General features: G+C 36.3%; 2 protein-coding genes across 2 annotated transcripts; both read left to right on the plus strand.

Moving 5' to 3' along the window:
• The first annotated feature begins 328 nt into the window (after nt 1-328).
• On the plus strand, nt 329-1,445 carry LOC121735271 (BLOC-1-related complex subunit 6). Its single transcript, XM_042126041.1, has one exon. It carries the CDS (start codon nt 445-447, stop codon nt 1,177-1,179), a length of 735 nt encoding a protein of 244 aa, XP_041981975.1. The 5' UTR covers nt 329-444; the 3' UTR covers nt 1,180-1,445.
• A 4,559-nt stretch (nt 1,446-6,004) lies between these two features.
• Nucleotides 6,005-21,042, plus strand: LOC121735615 (monocyte to macrophage differentiation factor). Its single transcript, XM_042126483.1, has 4 exons — nt 6,005-6,380; nt 9,549-9,739; nt 13,294-13,546; nt 19,158-21,042. Exons 1-4 carry the CDS (start codon nt 6,216-6,218, stop codon nt 19,344-19,346), a joined length of 798 nt encoding a protein of 265 aa, XP_041982417.1. The 5' UTR covers nt 6,005-6,215; the 3' UTR covers nt 19,347-21,042.
• Nucleotides 21,043-21,388: the final 346 nt, after the last annotated feature.

Genomic DNA, 21,388 nt, shown 5'->3' on the forward strand with positions numbered 1-21,388 from the left:
TTGCAATGATTATTGAGCAAAGGTATTGAGTTGTGACTTGTGAAGTGAACTTGTGAGTATTATAAAAAAAAGGATCATCAAAAAAACTAAAATCCATTTAACTAACGCTAGATTTAATCTAGTAACGTGCTTCTAATTTCTATAACATTTTTCTTATTTTTGTGGAACAATAGTGCAACACCTTTGCAATCGAAACTTCGTTATAAGTTATAACTAAAAAATATAAAATGTAATAAAATTATCTGTGAAAATCGAAGAAGGAGAAGAAGACCGAGACGATTTGTTTTGTTTTTGTTGCAAAAAAATAATGTTCATTTAAAATCTTTGTAGTTTTAAAATTATTAAGCTGCACAGTCAGAAAAAATTCAATAATATACTTGAAACATGCCAAAGACTTACTAAAATTTGGTGAAAAGTTCTTTGATCTACATTAATTAAATCAGTATGAGCGATCCACGAAAGGCGTTGTCGCCTCACATTGCTCAACTGGAAGAAAAATCCAGCAAGGACGGAGACGATTTGGACGATGAGGTATCAGCACGCATGACCGCTTCTTACAGCGAAATATCATTCCATTCCGATAATGGCCCTGAGACACCAAACGAGGAGGACACGAAAGCTGGACCTTCGAGACCATTCAACTTGCCCTCCGAGAACAGAAAACAAAACAAACCATTAGACATCGACGGTCACGTCAGATACGAAGGCGACATGACGCACTACGTAGCCGACGACTTAGAATTTAAGATTAAGTTATCGAGCCCCATTTCAAAAAAAGGTGAAACACCCATTTTCGGTAGCTCAAGTGCGTCACGGTCCAGCACACCTTCCGGCAAGCTGTACCGCCAGATACTGGCACCGCAGATTGGCCAAATAGATATAACAGTATTGAACGATCTAGAATACGAGGCACAAAAAATAGCACAGTCCGTAGATAATTTAATTGAAAACTTATCGAGTATTCTGCATTCTAATTCATCCCTGACAGCAGAGAACATGGAGGTGTATAGAGACGCAGTTGGTAAAACTTGTGACGCTATGGACAACAACATCAAAAGCATGTACACAATTCTGGCTAAAGGTGAAGAAGTGTCTCAAGCTATGGTCCCTGTACAAGCTCAAGCAGCAAGAATTGCAGAAATTAAGACATTGCTACAAATTTTTGAAAGTCATTTTTAGTTTGTATGAAAAATATATAGAGCAAAATAGTAAAAGTATTTAATAAAGTTGAAGGGTGAGCTTTTTATGGATTAAGATAAGAAAGAAATGTAAGACTTGTCACCTGAGTGTATAAAGTTGTGAATGATGAATAAAACCTATGATAAACATTATGGAATGTATGTAAAAAATAAGTAATTTGTTACTTTTTTTTTTTATCTGTCGCCGGGATTAATTATGTATATTAGGGATAGGAATTCTGTATTAAACTATTTAGGTATTTTTTTCAATTATTATATTTTTATTCATACCCCTTCTTTGATTTCTATTAAAAAAGGTGCATTTTTAACATTAGCTATAAGACAAGCTGAGTGTGATCTGCAAGAACTTAATGTTAATAACTTATAACTTTATAAGTTACTAGCTGTTGCCCGCGAAAAAGAGAAAAATGGCCCCCTTTTTGAGGTTCCTTTATAAAAAAGTAAAATATATCCTCCTCCTTTTCGGAAGTCGGTTAAAAAGTAGGTTATTCCTTACTACATCAGCTATGTGCCTAAAAAAGTCCCGTCAAAATCGCTCCAGCCATTCAGAGATTAGCCGGAACAAACAGACAGACAGACAGACATACAGACAAAAATTGTAATAAATGTTGTTTTGGTGTCTGTACCTACTCTGTACCCTATATACATTAATATGCATGTAGAAAAAAACGGTTCTTTCAATATTACAAACAGACACTCCAATTTTATTTATATGTATAGATATCGTAGGTTATAACATTACTTTGAAATGACACTTTGCTATGACATATCAACTTTACTATGAAAGTGACAAAGTTGCTACAAGATACACAAGCAAACGAGCGAAAGGGTCATCTGATGGAAAGCAACTACCGTCACCCATGGACACTCCTAACATTAGAAGAGCTGCAGGTGCGTTGCCGGCCTTTGCTACACCCGGATTACTTGCTGCAAAATCATAACATTGCCATGTAAACTGTCTAGGAAAAATGTCCTTGTCTATGATATCTCTACTGACGCCCATGAAAACTACTGTATGTAGCTATGATAGGTTTCTTAACCGATTCAGTGCAGATGACACGGGAGCCGTGTCATACGCGTTTTTAACGTGTGGCGTATGACACGGGAGCCGTGTCATTTGAAAAACGATTGTATCTCCCTCAAATTACACTTTAGAAGGTTCCACTCTGAACAAAATCATCTTAATTTTCCACGTAGAACAAGCCTATAGGCTTCGCCTCTGAATATTCTGTGATTTGAAATAAAGTAGGGGCCGTCAACCTTTTTTAAAAGGTGCATTCATAGCGGATTATACGGCAGCCGCGTCTTATGGGTTTTTAACGTGTGGCGTATGACACGTGAGCCGTGTCATTTAAAAAGCGATTGTATCTCCCTCAAATTACACTTTAGAAGGTTCTACTCCGAACAAAACCGTCTAAATTTTCTACGTAAAATAAGCTTATAGGCTTCCTCTCTGAATATTCTGTGAATTGAAAAAAAAATAGGTGATGTCTCCTTTTTTGGCCCACCGTACATTATCCGAAATTTCTGATCACAAAAATTCGGACGCCCGCCGGCTAACTAGCCGCCAGCTAACCTAATCGCCAGGTCTATGACAGAATAATGTAACTGCAACTTATAGGACTGGTACTGACTTCAAAATTATGAAGATTGAGAACAGAAATACTGAGTACAGAATAAGAATTATTATTTAACACTTTTTAGTTCAGTTTAGAAAATTACTATTGTTTTTACCTTGGAAGTCGGTTTTAATGTTTTTGTTTAAAAATAATAATTTTACTTTTTTTAGTTATTCTTAAGGTTTTCTACACAGTTTTGGCGTTTTTTATTAACATAATTGTCACCAACACACCTTGGTAGCCATAACATCAAATTCGAATAATAGTATTATGCTTTAAAATAACAAAATAATATTAAAATCATTAGACAAACTACCATGGGCGTACCGAGGGGGGGGGGGGCAGGGGGGGGCAGCTGCCCCCCCCCCCCCCCCCCCTGGATCATGTTGACGTTCCTACTAAGTATATTATCTAGTACTTTTATCTATAAAAATTAAAAATTAAGAACGAATTTTTGCCATTTGTTTGCAATACAGTATTTTTACAACTAAAAATTATAATTTTTTTATTCTCTATAAACACCTAGCTTATGAAAAATCTGATTTGAAGAACCTGGGTGATTTGCCCCCCCTGGCACCAGACCCTGGGTAATTTGCCCCCCCCCCCCCCCCTGGCTCAGAACCTGGGTACGCCCATGCAAACTACAGAATAATGATCAAAAACATCAGTCTCGATCTATAAGACTATGAAAAGTACTAATAACAGGGTCATAATTTGATGATGCATGGTGTAGTGTTGATGATGATTAATGTATAGCTGTAGCTTATGATTTTGGTATTTTAAACAACAGCGAAACTCCCAAAGACGTATCTATAAGGAATCAGGAGTTCTGTTCAGCACCTTCGGGACCATGCAAAATTTTACTTTTTGGTAGCATAATATGATCAAAACACATCCCATAAAACCAAAATAACCAGATGTTCCCATTTGATTTTCAAGAAGTCCCCTGGATTCCTCATGGTTCCCATCATCAGATCACCACTTTTGTGAACATGGTACTAACTCGGAACCGGATCAATCGGAACAAACATATATACAACAAAAGACAAATTTTGAAAGTCAACAAAACACAAACGGTGGAGTAATCGTTGAACACACCTCCTCTTTTTTGGAAGTCGGTTAAAAAAACTTAACAACGAACTTCTTTAAATTTATCTACGAACGTATATCTGGGTTTAGATCTGGGTTTCCAAAGTAAATATACTTTGTAAACCCGAAAGTAAATATACTTTGGAAACCCATATCTATTTAATATAGGTAGATACTCATTTTTCTAACTTTGAAACCTACAAAAGGTTTGCAACATCTGAATAAAAAAATCGCTTACCTGCCATTTTCAGGTTTACACTTAGTAAAACTACTCGAAATCAACTCAAAACAACGTAGCCTTTCGTCAACAACAATGGTTTGGGCTCAACTAAATAAATCAAGTTAATACAAGCCTAAAAACCAAAAAAACCATAAAGCTTTTTGAACGTGGCGGATGACACGGTAACCGTGTCATCTACTTCTATGGCGTATGACACGGCTCACGTGTCACGGGAAAATTGTATGCCGCCACGACTGAAAGTCTTCAAAAAGGTGCGCCGCATTGAATCGGTAGAATATAATATTGTGATTTGTGTCAATGAAAAATGTATAATTCTTAAGTGGTAGAACCATGCTTCGGCACGAATGGGCCTGCTCGACCAGAGAAATACCACGGGCTCACAGAAAACCGGCGTGAAACAGCTCTTGCGCTGTGTTTCGCCGAGTGAGTGAGTTTACGGGAGGCCCAATTCCCTACCCTTCCCTTCCCTATTCCCTCTTAAAAAAACCGGCAACGCACCTTCAGCTCTTCTAATGTTGAGTGTCCATGGGCGACGGAAGTTGCTTTCCATCAGGTGACCCGTCTGCTTGTTTGCCCCCCTTATTTCTTAAAAAAATATACAGGGTGTAACAAAAATAAGTGATAATACTTTAGGGTGTGTACGTGTTCCTTGTAGAGAGTTTACTGTGAAAGTAGCAGCGCTGAAAGACCAAAATTTTTTTTCACGGCTAATGCACGCCTTATTACTATGAAATTAGTAACGGAATCTGCCTATATTGAACCGCCGTACAGAGCTAAGCTCCGACAGACTGGATTCTGGCGGCTATACTCTGGAGAGTATAGCTGCTGTGGTCCCTACATTTAAGCGTCGGACTCATTTTGACCTTCGACCCTCTGATAACAAGTGCTCCGGGCGGAGGTGCTTTTCTTCAGGTCCATGAACAATGATATTCTATGTTACTAACGTAACTAGATTGGAAGTTTACGGTAGCAACGCGTTGCCACTTCGAAGATGCCTGCAGGCATATCTCACATACATAATGACATAACGAATATATGACTTGACATTGTCTTTTGAACAAAAAAGTGGTTACGCATTTCTGAGAATCTTTTGTAAGACATTGCTACTCTAGTATTTTAGAAACTCATTGTCCATGAAAGAGCAGGGCTTCAGTATGTACTTATGTAATATTAAATATATCAATATTATTATTTTTATCTTAAATAATTATTATGATCTCTGTCAGATAAAGTCAATAATCTATGAAAAATTGGGATCTCAATTAAAAATTAAGAATAGATAATATTGTTAAATGATTTTGGTAATCAACACGTCATATTTTTGCAAAGCTACAGTGGAACAAAATAAAAAATATTTGATTTTTCTAATAAAAAAATGCAACCTTTTACTTAATTGTTTGATTTCAAAACCGCGGATCTTTAATATCAAGCCTACTTATTTTGTAACTACTTAATACAAACACGCGTAATTGTTTTTGACTTGACTTTACACAAAACCTAAGCCAATTGCGAACAAATTTACGTTACTAACCACTAAAGGAAAGTGCAAAGAACTAACTGTTAAGTTCAGTCGGTAATAGGAGTCAAAATAGTTGAGATATTCAGTTTTTTCTTCCTCCTGTAAAATCATCAAAAAGCAGATACGCGGTATTTACCAACTGCTCATACGCGGTATCGCACGCGCAGCGACGCAATGGTTTATAAATAAAACCGTGGACTGTGGAGCAATCAGCAAAGAAGAAAAAAATATATCTGTCAATGTCAAACGTCATATCTGAATTTGATTTGTCTTATTATTCGAGTTGTCACTTCAACACTTGTCACTTGTCAGTGTCATCTCATATTTGGTTTTTGGCTTTTGTCTTGCGTGCAGTGTTCGACTTTCTAGGTGCTTTCTAGGCTTATGATAAATATATTATGTGAAATAAATTGTGTGAAAGAAAAATATGTATCGAAAAATCTACTTCGTAGTTAGAAAATGAGATATACAAATATTATTTTACGTTCATTCGTGATACCTTTGGTCTTTTGACCATTTTAAACTTGTGCTAAACTAAATACCCTACGATGGGTGATGTATTAAGTTTTTTTTCTGCGATTATTATGAAATTTAAATCAAAGTTCAACCAGAGTAAGGTATATTTCCATTACGAAGTACCATGGGAAAAGTTAAAAGGTGTAAAATGGATGAATGAGCGAGCTAGCGCCAATAAAGCTTATGTACCAACTACAGTAAGTATATATATTTTTATAGTAATTTTACGTGTTTACTTGCCCTGTTATAATATTAATTAATAAAATTTCTCAGTATAATAAAAAAATATTTAGATTTTATAAATTGTGTTTTTTGCAGTATACACAATTTCTGTACTAAACATTATGAATGTAAGTAAATATTATCTACCTCAGTCTTAAGCATTGGTTATCACAACAAATCAATACATTTTTATTTGGCTATATATAACTGTCGCAAAATTAAGTCTGTAGTAATAAATATAGTAATAAAATGAACGAGGCTAGGTTTACAAACCTACTCCAATTTTTTTTGATGGTCACATGGGTGTTTTGGGTGAGATAAACCTCCCCGTACCACTTCCACCCCCAGAAAATGTTGGCCCAATGCGACTTGATTGGGTTAGGTTACATGGCTAAGGTGGGAGCGTAGCACAGTGAACCACCCAGAAATAGGAGCACCGCCTAAGTCGACTAATATAATTATTGAACCAAAAAAAATTAGCGTTGGTTTGTAAACCTTTACCATGAACAAATTGAGCAAACAACCCTGACCATACATTTGCTGTGTTGCCGAGATCACACCAAAAACCTATTTTTTTACCTATCATAGTTCAAAATTAACCTAAAAAAATTCAAATGGCAAATATGTAGTTCATGAAATTATTATCTATTATATTAGCGTGTGTTTCAACTTTCAAGTAAACGTAATTTGTAAATACTAGGGAGATGCTGAATGTATGCTTGAACTTAAATAAATTAGTATTACCAGTTACTTTGGAAGCGTATATCACGAGTATGAAAAACAAAAATAGGAAAAGAACGGAGAAACAAATTATTATTATTATTACTAGCTATTTGACCGAGCTTTGCTCGGTATTCGATAAAACACGAATGAAATGACATTTTCTAAAAATGATTCCTAGCTAGATCGATTTAATCGATCGAGATTAATATACAAGAATTGCTCGTTTAAATATATAAGATATAAGATAGGTAATCAGGCAAACAATTGACATAACTGATGTTGCCTCTATCAGATTGTTCTCTGTGCATTTTAATTCATCAAGCCCCATACGGTCACCAGTAGGGAATGCAATCTTGATCATGCAAAATCAAGATTCCACCAAGATCTTGAGTGTTTTTTCAAGATTCAATCTTGAAAGCCATCAATCCTGAATTTCGAAATCCTGTTCGCGATCTTGAAAAAATTGTCCAAGATTGTAACAAGATTTCAAGATTTTCAATCGTGTGCGTTACTGCATATAATTGCATAGGTTCTATTTCCACAGACTAAGTGCCAACCCACACGTACCACTACCACACGACATCGCAACGACAAAATGTCGTCGAGCTGTGGTTACGTGTGAATGGTGTCGCTGCAGCATTTTGTGGTTGCGACGTGGTTGCGTCATGTGCAAGTCGAACTATTGTAGTTCGACTCCGGCTTTTATAGCGGAAACACGTCTTGCCCAAAGTCATGGATTTCGATGAGGACACTTTATTGTTTCATCCTTGCTATATGTATTATTGATGTTGATTGTTGATGTATGATTGACGTTTGTTGTATGTAAATATTGAATATTAATTTTAATTTGTCCCCTTAAATATTAAATTTATTTAGTTTTTAGTATTTGTTGTTATAGCGGCAACAAATATACACAATCTGTGAAAATTTCAGAAGTCTAGCTATAGCGGTTCTTGAGATACAGCCTGGAGACAGGCTGACAGACGGACAGACATCGAAGTCTTAGTAATAGGGTCCCGTTTTTACCCCTTGGGTACGGAACCCTAAAAAAACATAATAATAATAATATTATTATATTAAAAAAAAATTAAATAAAAAAATATACGGCAACGAAAAATGCGAGTAAGGAAACGCATTCGTGAGTAACGTTTCGGACTAGATGGCGTACCCGTTACTCAGTACCAACTTTTGCTTTGAAAGAGCGCGGGCAGCGTGTCGTTGCATAGACGCAACGTTATGGTTGCGATGTGGTTGCGACGTGGTTGCGACGTGGTTGCGATGTGGTCGGTATTTTACAAGTGGTCGACAACGACTGCAAAATGTGGTACGTGTGAATGGTCCAGTTCATTTACAATACGAAATATACGCCCGACCACGTCGTGTGTTTGTCGTGTGGAACTGCAGTTGTCGTGTGGTTGTGGTACGTGTGGGTTGGCCCTAAAAAGTGCGTCACGGATCGTCTGTCGTCTGCGCTGCGCCTTAACTTGTCAGATTTTTATGTTTCAAAAAACTTGAATTTGTAAAAACTGAGTTTGTTATGTTTAGTTCATATAACAATACCCAATTTTCTCAAAAACAAATTCTTTGTAACATTACATAATATATTACTAATACTGGTTACTAATTACTATCAATTTCTTACGCCGGTTCTTCTCGGCGGGGTAGTTCCCGAACCGGTGGTAGGCCTCATGTAGACTCGACGTTCTAAAAGTGTTAACTTTGTTAACCTATTTAGAAATAAATATTTTCATTTCATTTCATTTGAAGCAAAAAAACGCATTTTTTTCAATTGTGCTCAATCTCGAAAATCCCGAAAATCTTGATTCGCGACCAAGATCTCGACCCGAATCTCAACAAGATCTCTAACTGCCCAATCTTGATTCAGAAAAGAGACGCCAAGATCTTGAGTAGTCAATCTTGGTCCAAGATTGCATTCCCTAGTCACCAGTGACCGAGACACAATAGAAATCTATTGTGTCTTGGTCACTGGTGACCGTATGGGGCTTGATGAATTAAAATGCACAGAGAACAATCTGATACAGGCAACATCAGTTGTGTCAATTGCTCGCCTGATTACCTATCTTATATCTTTAAACGATGCGAATGTAGGACTCGTTTTTCTCTCGTTTTTCCACGATCAACGGGTTAATAATCATAAATATAATGAACAAGTAAAATTATAATAAATGAACAAAGTTTAAATTTGACAAATTCCGAAGCCCATACTTCGGAATTTGTTAGTTATGATCAACAAAATATTCTGAGAATAAAAAAAGGATTAGTAATCTCAATGTGAGTCGTCCGTCCTGATTTCCTTGGATTTGTCCTATTAAATGGGTGTTCAAAAACTAATGAGAAAAAGGATATAATTATGCGGTAAGCCCAAAGACACGTAATGTTATTTAATAATTTTTTTTTAGGTAGAGAACGTAGCGAACGTATGCACGCACGCTCTGTGCGTCGCGCCCGCATCGTACGGCGCTCGCGAGCTGCTCACGCGCTCGATCAACGCGCCCCAAGCGATCGCCGCTGTCGTGTACGGGCTGGCCCTGTGTCTCCTCTTCGCAGTGTCCACCACCTTCCACTCAGTATGCTGCTGCAAGGCAGAAACGTAAGTTGACACTAGAATATTTTAGACTTTTTGTTAGATACACCACGAGCGACGTGTCGCAATCGGTAGGAATAATCGCTGTCATGGGCGCCGGCCGCGGCAGGGGGGTGCCGGGTGGTGCACTTGCACCCCTTGCGAATCTCGGGATCAACAGGAATTATTGAAATAAAAAGCCGTCTGTAACTCTATTACCATGCCGTACAAAGATAGTTCGCAATGTTTCGGCACTAAATTAATTCTGTTAATAGACAGTCACTGGTGTTTGTAAAAAGTAAACAGAAAAGAAAGAAAACTAAAATCTGCACCCCTTGGAAATTATTTCTGCCCGCGTCCATGATCGCTGTGATATTCAACTGCGGTACTGCCTATTTTAAATTTTAAATGTTTCGCGAAAAAGAAAATAGAACTTTAAAAGTGTAATTGCTACAACTTACGAGCCTCGCAATTTTGGGGGCCTCACATGTCAACATTTTCATACACAGTACTTAATAGTGCCTTAACGATCTACATAATGTCGTATTCACATTTCGATGCCTAACCTTTTTGAACCAATCATACCTAAGCAGTGGCGGTCTAAGGGGGCGGCCATTAGGGCAATCTCCCGGGGCCACGCTCGCGTCAAATTTTTATTTATTTATTTGTATTTTCTAGTAACCTTAGAATTCCTCGTCAAACATAACAAAAACCTACCGAGCAACCAGTCCTACATTCGTATCACATACTTTTCCGTAAGACCAAAGGGCATCGCAAAGATGTGCCGCCCAGGGCCTCGCAATGGGTAAGGTCGCCACTGTACCTAAGCTCAAAGGCAATTTTACTGGTAAATATAAAAGCAGCCTAATTTTATATTTACCGACAAAATTGCCTTCTTTGACCGCTGTATTATCGTAGGTTTAATTTATAAATAGCTGGGGCTAAATTTCTTAACCATCTACGTGAATTTTCCATTTAAGGTGTTTGTTTTTAAGGCTTAGTTTAGACAGAGCATTTAAAAAGATTATTATTGGGTATACTACTAGTTATTTACGTATAACTAATAAGTTAATAACTAACTCTATAAAGGCTTCGCTGTGATGGATTTCCCAATGCGCTAAACAGATACCAGCAGGTCTTGTAAAGTTATTCGCTATCAGATTAAGAAATTAGTTTATGATCTATGTACTGCAGGTTTAAAATCTCATATTGATTTCAAGGCTACGGTTTTACGTAGAACGTGCTTAGAATTTCAGCAGAAAATTCTCAAGGTAGCATTCTTTCTTACTTGAAATCATTTGTATTCATAAATATAGATACATTTAAAACATTTTTCAAATTGAATATGCGGTTATTTTAGCCTATAATGGACTATTGCAAGCGATTACAAAATATGTATAAAGGTGCATAATATTCGTCTATGATTTCCCATAGGTAATCGACCTCGAAAGTGCATAATATTTAAATATTATAGACCTCAATTCATGGTGCACAAGTTTGTTTAAAACAGCAATTTCAATTTTAAATTTTAAAACGCGCCCTCCGTTTGAAACCTTAAGTTACCTATTTTACCCATAATTGCTGCACCAAGGTTGAAGTTTAAAGTTTTAAACGTCCAAGCTCTTTATTGCTTAAAATAAATGCAAAGACCAATTTGCCAAGACGACTAATGGATTCGAATTTAATACTGCACAGTGCTTTTTCCATTATACAAAATTACTCGTATTTTAACTAGCTTTGAATATTTATGAGAATTTATAACTTCTATCGTAATATGTCCTCCTTACTAATAAATAACTCCAATTATCCAAAAAACGTATGTATAGAGTTATTATAGACACTAGACCATACTAGACAGTATATTTTTACTGTGTTTTTTCCTTGTCTATCAAGTCACTTTTGTTACGTATCGGATAAAATATGTATTACTTTAACGTCTTTATACTTTGTGTTAATTCTGCAAGCTTTGCATTAAGATACATAAAATTGTGTTGGAGAATTCAGGCCTAGGAATTACCAGTAACTTAACAACGGGTTTTATCATAAACGAGCTTTTGCCCGCGGCTTCGCTCGCGTTAAGAAGTATTATTATATTATACAAACTTTCATCCCCTATTTTAACCCCTTGGAGGTAGATTTGATCAAAATCCTTTCTTAGCGGATGCCTACGTCGTATCATCTACCTGCATGCCAAATTTCAGCCCGATCGGTCCAGTGGTTTGGGCTGTGCGTTGATAGATCACCATGTCAGTCAGTCACCTTTGAGTTTTATATATATAGAAGACTAGAGGGAGAACCCAATTCATTGAATTACATTGACCTGCCAAGATTAATAATAGAAGGTAACCATTACCCTCAAAACAGTAAATAGAAATGTGTCCCCGAACATAAAGACCACCCCAAGTGTACATTAAGTTACCATTTCACTTAAATATTTACTGCCTAAAAGTTATATACGTTGCCCAAAAACGACTTCGGATCCCGGGGGAAATTTTATTTCTTTCACATATTTTATTTTCGACCGACTTCTTTTATATTGTTCAATGTTCATGAGCAACGATCGATCGCCGAGGGCTATAAGGGAATTGTTTGATGTTTTATTCTTAACTTAGATACTGAATGATCGATATGATCTAACATTACAAACGAGTAACGACTAGACGTTACCCCGCAATTTAGTTTCCGAAATTGCTTTAACGCATTTTTTTAAAAGATAAAAAGTGTCTTATGTCCTTACCCAACGTTGAAAGTATCTTCATACCCTTCGCAATCAGCTCAGTGGTTTGGGTGTAAAGAGGTAATATGCAGACACATTTCGCATTTACGATATTAGTGCGGATAATAGACCATCAAAGTTTCATCGATGACCTGTGTTATTTACACAGCAAAGAGATCAATATTTTGTGCTAAGTTCTATTCAGTGTCAATACATTTAGATGATGATGAAGATCTGGATAATACCAGGAGATAATAAATAGGGCGAATTAAGGCTTCGCTTTGTATCGGTCGTTAGTGCCGTGAAGGAAATAACTTGTTGCGTACAAGGAGATCCAATTACAGAGATCCGTTTCAAGTTCTATCGGCGATTGAAGAATCGTTATCACACTTATTTAGTTTAAAGACACGCTTTTCCTAAGATTTTCTATAGACACTTTATATTTGGTCTAAAAATATCTTTAAAACCATATTTTGAACAGGGAAGAGTGATTACGATGATGTGATTTTAAAGTTAAAACTTAAAATTCGTATAAATTTTAATAATCTCTACTTCATTAAATCACTTTGAGCATACCTAAAATAATCACGGCCAGTTTACTCATATAGCTCTTGTAGCACGTACTACGGGCCTTGCCCTCCAATGTTTAGTTTTTCTGATCGGCATCGGCAACTGCCTCAGGAATCAGGGCATCAAAATGTTTTCATACATTGAAGTTTTTACTGGGTTTATTTCGTGTTAAATTTCGTCTCAAGGATCGAAATTAATACTATAATGCGGCCAAGAATATGCTTCGGACTCTGCCTACTGGTAGTAGGCTGATTGCAAGTTAAAGAACACCAGCTAACCATATCATTTGTTGCAGCAAAATGAAGCACTTCCTTCATCGCTGCGACCGCGCGATGATCTACATCTTTATAGCCAGCTCCTACTTCCCCTGGCTGACCGTGGGCACCTTATCCTGCTGGATGCTCCGTGAGCTCCGCTGGGCGATCTGGCTGCTGGCCGTCCTCGGCATCACCTACCAGCAGATCTTCCACGAGCGGTACAAAATGCTCGAGCTGCTGCTGTACCTCACCATGGGACTGGGCCCCGCTGTGATCATTTTCACGTCAAATGTATGTATTGCTGTGTGCTACATTGCTTATACTCTTCATTCTACATTGCTTATGCTCTTGTTTGTGTGTAACTTAACTTGGCTTGTTTGTTTTCGTTTGCTATCGAATTGTGTTGTCACATCATCAGCATTCTTTTATTAAATATTGCTCTGTTATGTTTATCATACTAACCCAAGTTTTATGTAGGAAAGCATTTCTTACATAAAACTTGGGTATTTCTTGGCTATCACGCTGTATCATGATATATTTACTAGATGAAAATGTACCTTTTATTTCTTTTAAAACTATTCTCGATATTTAAAAAATGCATTCTCAAATGCTTATAAACGATTAAAACAAGAAGGTTCGCCATTTAAAAAGCAATTTATCAACGTCGTGACTCGTGGTTCGCGTGAGCTCTGACATTATTAACTAGGCATCTACGTACTTACTGGCTATTATAGGAGGTCCCTAGACACATGCTCGTGTCAGGCTTAACTGGTACAGAATTAACCAATAAACTACGTCCATTGGGGCTTTGTGCAAATTCCGTCTTCTATTCAGCTCTATAAAGGGGTGTAGTTGAATAACAATTTATATTGGACACTAGATGTTGCGCAAAAATTAGTAACTATGCACTATTAGTGGTACTTGTTACGCTGACGAAAATTATCCTATTTCCATTTTCCTATAGCAAGGTTCAAAATATCTAAATCGGTTTTTAACGTAATGATGTATCAGCCAAACATATCACCATGGGCGTAGTACCGAGGGGGGGAATTTTTGCCATTTGTTTGCAATACAATATTTTTACAACTAAAAATTATTAATTTTTTATTCTTTATAAACACCTAGCTTATGAAAAATCTGATTTGCCCCCCCTGGCCCAGAACCTGAATAATTTGCCCCCCCCCCCCTACGTTACCTATAAGGTAAAAAAATGCTGTTTTTACCTTATAGGTAACGGTCATCACAGCATCACTTAGTTTACCTAACTCCTAGCCGATTCGAACTAGCAACCTAATATAATAGCTAGGTAGAATGAACCATAATTATAACCGTCAACCAACCACTACAACCGATCGTCATTATGATATTACATACAACGGAAATTCTAATTGTTTTATGAATGGTACAAAACCCTGAACATGTTTTGTATGCATTCATAAAGTTATTTTAAAATTATTGACTAACATTAATCCATACTTCCATATTTAGTATAATACTATAAATGCGAAAGTGTGTTTGTCTGTCTGACTGTCTGTTACCTCTTCACACTCAATCCGATAAACCGATTTTAATGAAATTGTGTATAGAGATACTTTGAGTCCCAGGAAAGAACATAGGATAGTTTTTTATCCCGGAAAAGTGTACAGTTCACGCGCAATAATCGAATTTTGGCACAACGGAGTTGCGGGCGACATACTCGTATAATATGTATTATAAATTATAATAGTTTGTAAAAGTGTAGATGATTCACTTCCAAATTAACGCGAATAGACTTTTTGCTATCAGAACTTTTTCTCACAGCCAGAGATAAAATTTTGGGGACGGTTGCCATGTATGATAATGTGATCCATACTTCCATACTAAAATAATGTAAAAGTACATCTGTTACCTCTTCAAGTTTTGGAACCAGCAAAATATGTATGGTTTCCGCAAGAAAAAAATACCTACTCGAAGTAACATATTTTAATACGGAATAGAATTGGATTAGCCCATCTAAGTATAACCACAAAATATATATTAGTAGTACCAATCATAACTTAAAGATCCTCAAGCTCAGTACGAGGAGTACGTTTCACCCTTTCCCTTTGCTGTTTTTAAAGCGACCTTTGAAGGCTTTGACATACTTTCATAAATAAACCACTTAGCTAAAAGCATTTAGCGTAGAAGAGGTCGGTACTCGGTAAAATATTGTTGTACGACGCCTTATGTTACACGGTTTAAAAATATACATAAAATGTTATCCAAAATTTTGTTACGGTTTAAAATAAAATATTTTTTATCCGGCTCAAAGGTCACTTGCATGTATATGGCATATTATTTTATCATTGCCCGAAGGACTCAATGCCCAAAGGGCAAAGACGCCGTTTTTCGATACTGTATTTAGATTAAGACATTGGCGTAATTCTATATTAGCATTATAAGGGGCACCGAGTTACTGGGGCCCCGAAAATATTTATTTGAGCCGAGGCCCCAAAAAAATTAATTCCCCTAATTAATATGAATGAGCCACTGAATTATAAGGCTCATGTTTTGTGTACTCACAAAACATTGTAATTGATCAGGCTGTCACTTGTGAAGTAACTTGTTGCTATAAAGAAACAAAATTCTTTATAGCCAATTAGTCGATAAAAATATATGCCATACATCATGATTCATGAGTCATGACATTAAAGGATTGGACACCGGTGTCGGGACACATTGTATAATTGGCATGCCACTTTATTTTGTTGTAATTTCAAACTTTTAGATGTCGAAATATCCCTTTCTTATCATTCATATGAATTCCCATTTGTGTAATGCACGTATTTGTTATCTGTAACTCCTGTATTGGACTAATTGAGGTCACAACACCGATGGTTGCGCAACCTGCCCAACCACGCAACCATAGTATTAAGGTAAGACCGCACTACGCGGCAGCGACGCGACACGACACTTCACGTTCCATAGAGCTAGGTTTTTCTATTTTAGGGGTATGAAATCGTATCATGAGGTACGCGACACAAAACGTCAGTTCTAGTGAAGTGTCGCGTGGTGTCGCTTAGTGCGGTCTCGCCTTTATAAGCACGTGCTTTGGTCAAATTGCAAACACGCGCTAGGGACGTGACCTTATCATTTTTGCTTTAACAAGCGACGAAACTGAGATACATAATTTAGTATGAAGATGAGTTTGTACTACTACTACTCTAAGGGCCTGTTTCACCATTTCCTGATAAGTGACGAATAGGCTATCCACCAATTAACTTGACAAATCAAGTATGGAGAATCTGTCAAAAAATTTGTGAATCTCACTTTATCAGAAAGTGGTATAAATATTTTTGGTGAAACAGGCCCTAAAACTAGTAGTAAAATTTTGATGCATTCTTCGAATATATGAGATATGATTGGTTCTAATTAGAAATGGTTCTTACTGCCGCACTCAGAGACGAATATTAATTACTTAATGTAATTAAATGAAGATTTTTTTCAATAAGTGATAAGCCCCGTACATTATCAAACTGTTCAGTCTCTGAGTGTACCCGTTAGATAGGTTTTATTGCTAAGGAAATTTTTTCCCTATTTATATCGTTACATATCTATTTTGTTAAGTAATTTTTGTTATAAATTTTCCAGTTAAAGATAAAAAAAATATCGGTAAGTACCGGAAATGCAATTATTTTTTGTGATTTGTATAGACCAGCGCGCCAGCCGCCAACGCGCAGTGTCATGAATTTTCCTATAAGTACAAAAGTAAAAAAAATATTCTCTCAGCGCCGCTACTTTCACAGCGAACTCTATTTAGGGGATTCACACACCCTAATGTATTATCACTTTGTTTTGATAAAACCTGTTTAAAGAAAATAGTAAATATTGAAAACATTACGTCGTTAACGTTAACTTCTATATTCGTTTGCGCACAATGTGATGTAATTATGAGTTGCTGAGACTTGTATGGAGAAAATTTCCCTACGAAAGATGTGGGGAAATGTTCTCTTATGACATTGCGTAAAACATGTTTTACCAGACTCAACATCAGTTTGCAAAGCCACTATCAGATAAAATTAATATTTATGACATCTATAATTCCGTACTATGATAAATACGAAAGTGTTTCTTCTTCTCTACCTCATCACGTTCAAACGACTGAACTGACTTGAATGTTTTGTATGGACATTCTCTAAGTCCCAGTAAAGACATACCATAATTTATAGTCATGGAAAATGTACGGTCCCGCGCGATAAATTCAGTTGTGGCACGCCTCCATAGTTAGATTACTTTGTTATCCTTAGTCCTTACAAGTGCCCAATAGGCAATACACCTGCCATGTTAAGTGACACGTGCCCGTCTTAATTAATGAAGCCTTAGAATTGTATTGCACCCCTTGAGAATTGCCAATGCTATTCGATTTCATCATCTTAATACTCATAACTCGATAGAGATACGCTTACCATTTACTAACACTACTCAGTAGACAGTAGGTACACAAAGTTTTGGAGGGTTTTAATAAATTTAGCTAATCAAAAGTCCTGTAGAAAACCTCAGAAACCGGCCAATAAAAAGTCTACCGTGTACGGTCATGCATATCAATTTCAAAATGGCGGCGGCGGTGATCTAAAACTATTTGCATTTTAAACGCAAGCTATTCGAACGAACTCGCCCGTAATTGTTTCTTATTGGCTGATCACATTTGGATTTTCGACCAGCCGACCAAAGCTTTTCCACAACCGTTTTTAAATACCTACGACTGGTTTTTGTGATTTCGAAAAAAAAGTTTCTACCAGGGGCGGATTAAGATGCTATAGGGGCCCATATTAAAATTTTAAATATTTAAATAAATAATAATTGATTTAACGTCTACAAAGTTCTGGTCTGGCTTAGAAATATTACCTATTCCGCAAAATATATTAAATATTATATTTTTTTTACTAAAGAATTTAATATAAAATTACTTTCTACGACTAGTAATTTATAACTTTAATAAAGTAATAATATTTCATGTCATGATGGAATTCCATCCTTCAACAACGAATAGGGTTGCCTTGATCCGAATAATATACATACTTACTTAAATTGGTTGTGATTAATTAATGCGACATATTATGCCCGTATTCGCGATACGTTATTATTAGACGGTAGGCCACTCGCTGAATCCAACTTAATATCCAAGTCATATACATCAAGAATTGGTTTATGGACATAATTTTGCGGACAGTTAGTAGCACCGTGCACGTGTTTGGCCAGTTTTATTGTAATTTGATGAAAATATATTTGAGCAACAATTTTATAATATTTCGTTATCTTAATCAGATATTGTCTTCAAATCAACGGCCTCGGTAAATTTTCCAATTGCTGTCAAGGAATGACGTTATTTGTTTACTTGATTTTTGGTTATTTTATACCATGTAATGTAACACATTTAAATATACTTATTATGTAAATAATGTCGTAACAATAAATGCATACATTAATTTCCTTACTAAGTTCATACAATGCATTTCCACTTCACGTGAACTTGGCCTACATCACGCTTCCGCACTCTTCAACCCTTTGAAACACGCTTGGTATTTGTGTAAAATGTTTATTTTTATAGCTTATTCTACTTTTGTATGTCAGAAATTGCTTTAGAGTTTAGGTTTATTTAAGACATAGCCATAGCCCATACTCCTAACAATTCGATGGATTAACCGGGAATGTAATTAATTGCTAAGTTTTTTCCACAATTTGTCCCTCAAGGGTAAAGTATTCTTTATACAAATGCAAGTATTAATATTCTCGTGAGTCGTGACCAAATCCACGCTGAGTAGGGACAGTGCTAATTAATTTACTTAGATGACATGCCGACGTTTGGGCAAGCGACTCTGGAATACGAAATTAACTCTGCCATTCGCAAATTCTGTTAATTTGACCGTTGTCCATTTTGTTACAGCACGAGTTCCCAGCGATGCAGGATCTGAAATTGGGCGGGATGTTGTATCTGATTGGCGTGTTCTTTTTCAAGTCGGACGGTAGAATACCCTTCGCGCACGCCATATGGCACATGTTCGTCGCTTGGGCGGCTAGCGTGCACTACCTAGCTATACTCCAACACCTCTTCCCAGACCTGAAATCTCAATGAAGACTGCCCCACCGATGCTCTCTCTATTTTTATAACTCGTTAGACTGGCCAAATGTCAGATGTCAATTGGTAACTTGCATTGATAGTCTGGACGCGAGCGTTATTGATGTTAGTTTCGTAGTTTTCTACACGACTGCGAACGTGGTTTATTTTCTTACTGATTTTAACTTTCGTAATATTAGCACTTTCTAGTCTTCACATTGATGTTAGGAAATAGGAAGTAGTGTAGATGATAGATTTTATTTTTTGTATTAAAGTTCCATTTAGACGGTTCTTCCTTAGAGTTTTCCAAAACACGTGTATGATAAGCGGGCGTTTCATTGGGCGTAGGAAACATCTACTGAGTCTGTTTATGCGATAAAAATATACATTCCTTATAATGCTACAACAAACAACAAACAGCTTTCTGTAATGTAATTATATTTATCTTTTTACGTCGACCTTCTGAAAAACTAAGATAGGGTGATCTAATAAAAAGATAATAGGATTATTTTGTGATTCTTTAAGCCTATTTAAACTTCGCGTATGGGTATATGATTAATGACAAATTGAGACAACTATGTGATTAATAATAGCTGGTTAGGGCTGTACTGCTGTAGTGGGGTTTTGGTGGTTTTGATTCGGAGGACTGTTTGTGAAATTCGAGCCCAATTGAAGGCCCTTGTTGAACTCCTACCCACGTAGGGATGAATAATGAACCGCGTTCGCAGTATCACAACGTATAATTGTATATTTTGTAAAATATTGTTAAATCTCATTGTTGTAGTACGTATTCGTAACTTTGAATCTCGAGACCAATCCAAACCCTTTTTTAGATAATTTAAATGTGTACTAGGGTTTTTAGAAACATTTATAATCTTATCTATACCTATATTAAATAGTTTTTCAGCGAAGTATTTTATACAACTACATGTGAATTTTTCCGTAGAATTAGTTCCTTATACATGTGTCTAGTTTTAGATGTATTTGTAATCTAAGAAGCCTCATGTGAAAATCCCACTATTATTTCCACGTCAAAATATTTGGGAAACGAAGAAAATTTTAGCTTCGTCGTTGCGTTTCTCGAAATTTTGTCAAACGTAAAGTGGTATATTCGATCGTGTTTGTGTTGGGTTGTAGATTTGTGAATATAGTAATTTCTCACGTTAGCAATAGGTATTAGATATACAGTGTTAGAATTTTTGCTTCTTCCAATTTATCCGCTTCATAATTTGCAGTTTAGAGAACTTAAAAGCTTTAAGAATTTAATAATCTGCGTTTTATTTTAGTGTTTTTGAAACCTTCTGTTTGTGAATCCTATCTTTTTAATTAAACTCTGTAAGGCATAATAATTATACACATTCAACGTGGTTATAAAAATCTATATTTACTCCGTAGTTCTACATTCTTCTGCGTTAGAGCGTAAAGATTTTCAAAAACTACTGCCACTATAATTTCTCCTTATTTTATGTTCTTCGAAAGCCAAATTCTAGGAGTATCGCGTGACATAGGCTAGTATTCCCGGACCACACGTGGGTTACGAAGTATGTGTTCCATCCACCCACACGCGATCGACTAATATGTAATGAGGCTATATAGTTACTAGATTTTAGTCTCGAGCATGTTATATTTAAGCGGTGTTATTTGTTGTCTAAACGTTGAATTACATCTAGCTGCATCGAATCGCACTTTTCTGTACTTCTTTATCTACATTTCTGGAAGGGGGGGCGCAGAAATGCGATACATAAGGGAGAATCAAGGCAGCTTTCTTTTAGAAAATATGCTTCAAAGTAAAAGAAAGAATCGAAGCATAGGATTGCGATTTGATTCTGAAAGATGTAATTTAACACTGTTAGTTATATTATTATAAATATTTGCTCAAAAAAGTGAGTCGAATTTTATCTGCTGTAAAAGTCGTTCCCAATTTTGCTGAATGTGTTATACATGTTTGGAAAATGAATATCAAATTTTACTAGAGCATTTAGTGTGACGATTTTAATTCAAAGTAATTTACTGAGACGTTATTTGCTAGTGTATATCCAAAAGGTATATCTTTAAAGCTG

This window comes from Aricia agestis, chromosome 17 (genome assembly GCF_905147365.1).
Source record: "Aricia agestis chromosome 17, ilAriAges1.1, whole genome shotgun sequence".
NCBI lineage: Eukaryota > Metazoa > Arthropoda > Insecta > Lepidoptera > Lycaenidae > Aricia > Aricia agestis.

Excerpts from the sequence above, each read along its gene's own strand:
- LOC121735271 (XM_042126041.1), top strand. The coding sequence starts at position 445 with ATGAGCGATCCACGAAAGGCGTTGTCGCCTCACATTGCTCAACTGGAA.
- LOC121735615 (XM_042126483.1), top strand. The coding sequence starts at position 6,216 with ATGGGTGATGTATTAAGTTTTTTTTCTGCGATTATTATGAAATTTAAA. Across the intron at positions 6,381-9,548 it reads AAGCTTATGTACCAACTACA|GTAGAGAACGTAGCGAACGT; the intron begins GTAAGTATATAT and ends ATTTTTTTTTAG. Across the intron at positions 13,547-19,157 it reads TGATCATTTTCACGTCAAAT|CACGAGTTCCCAGCGATGCA; the intron begins GTATGTATTGCT and ends ATTTTGTTACAG.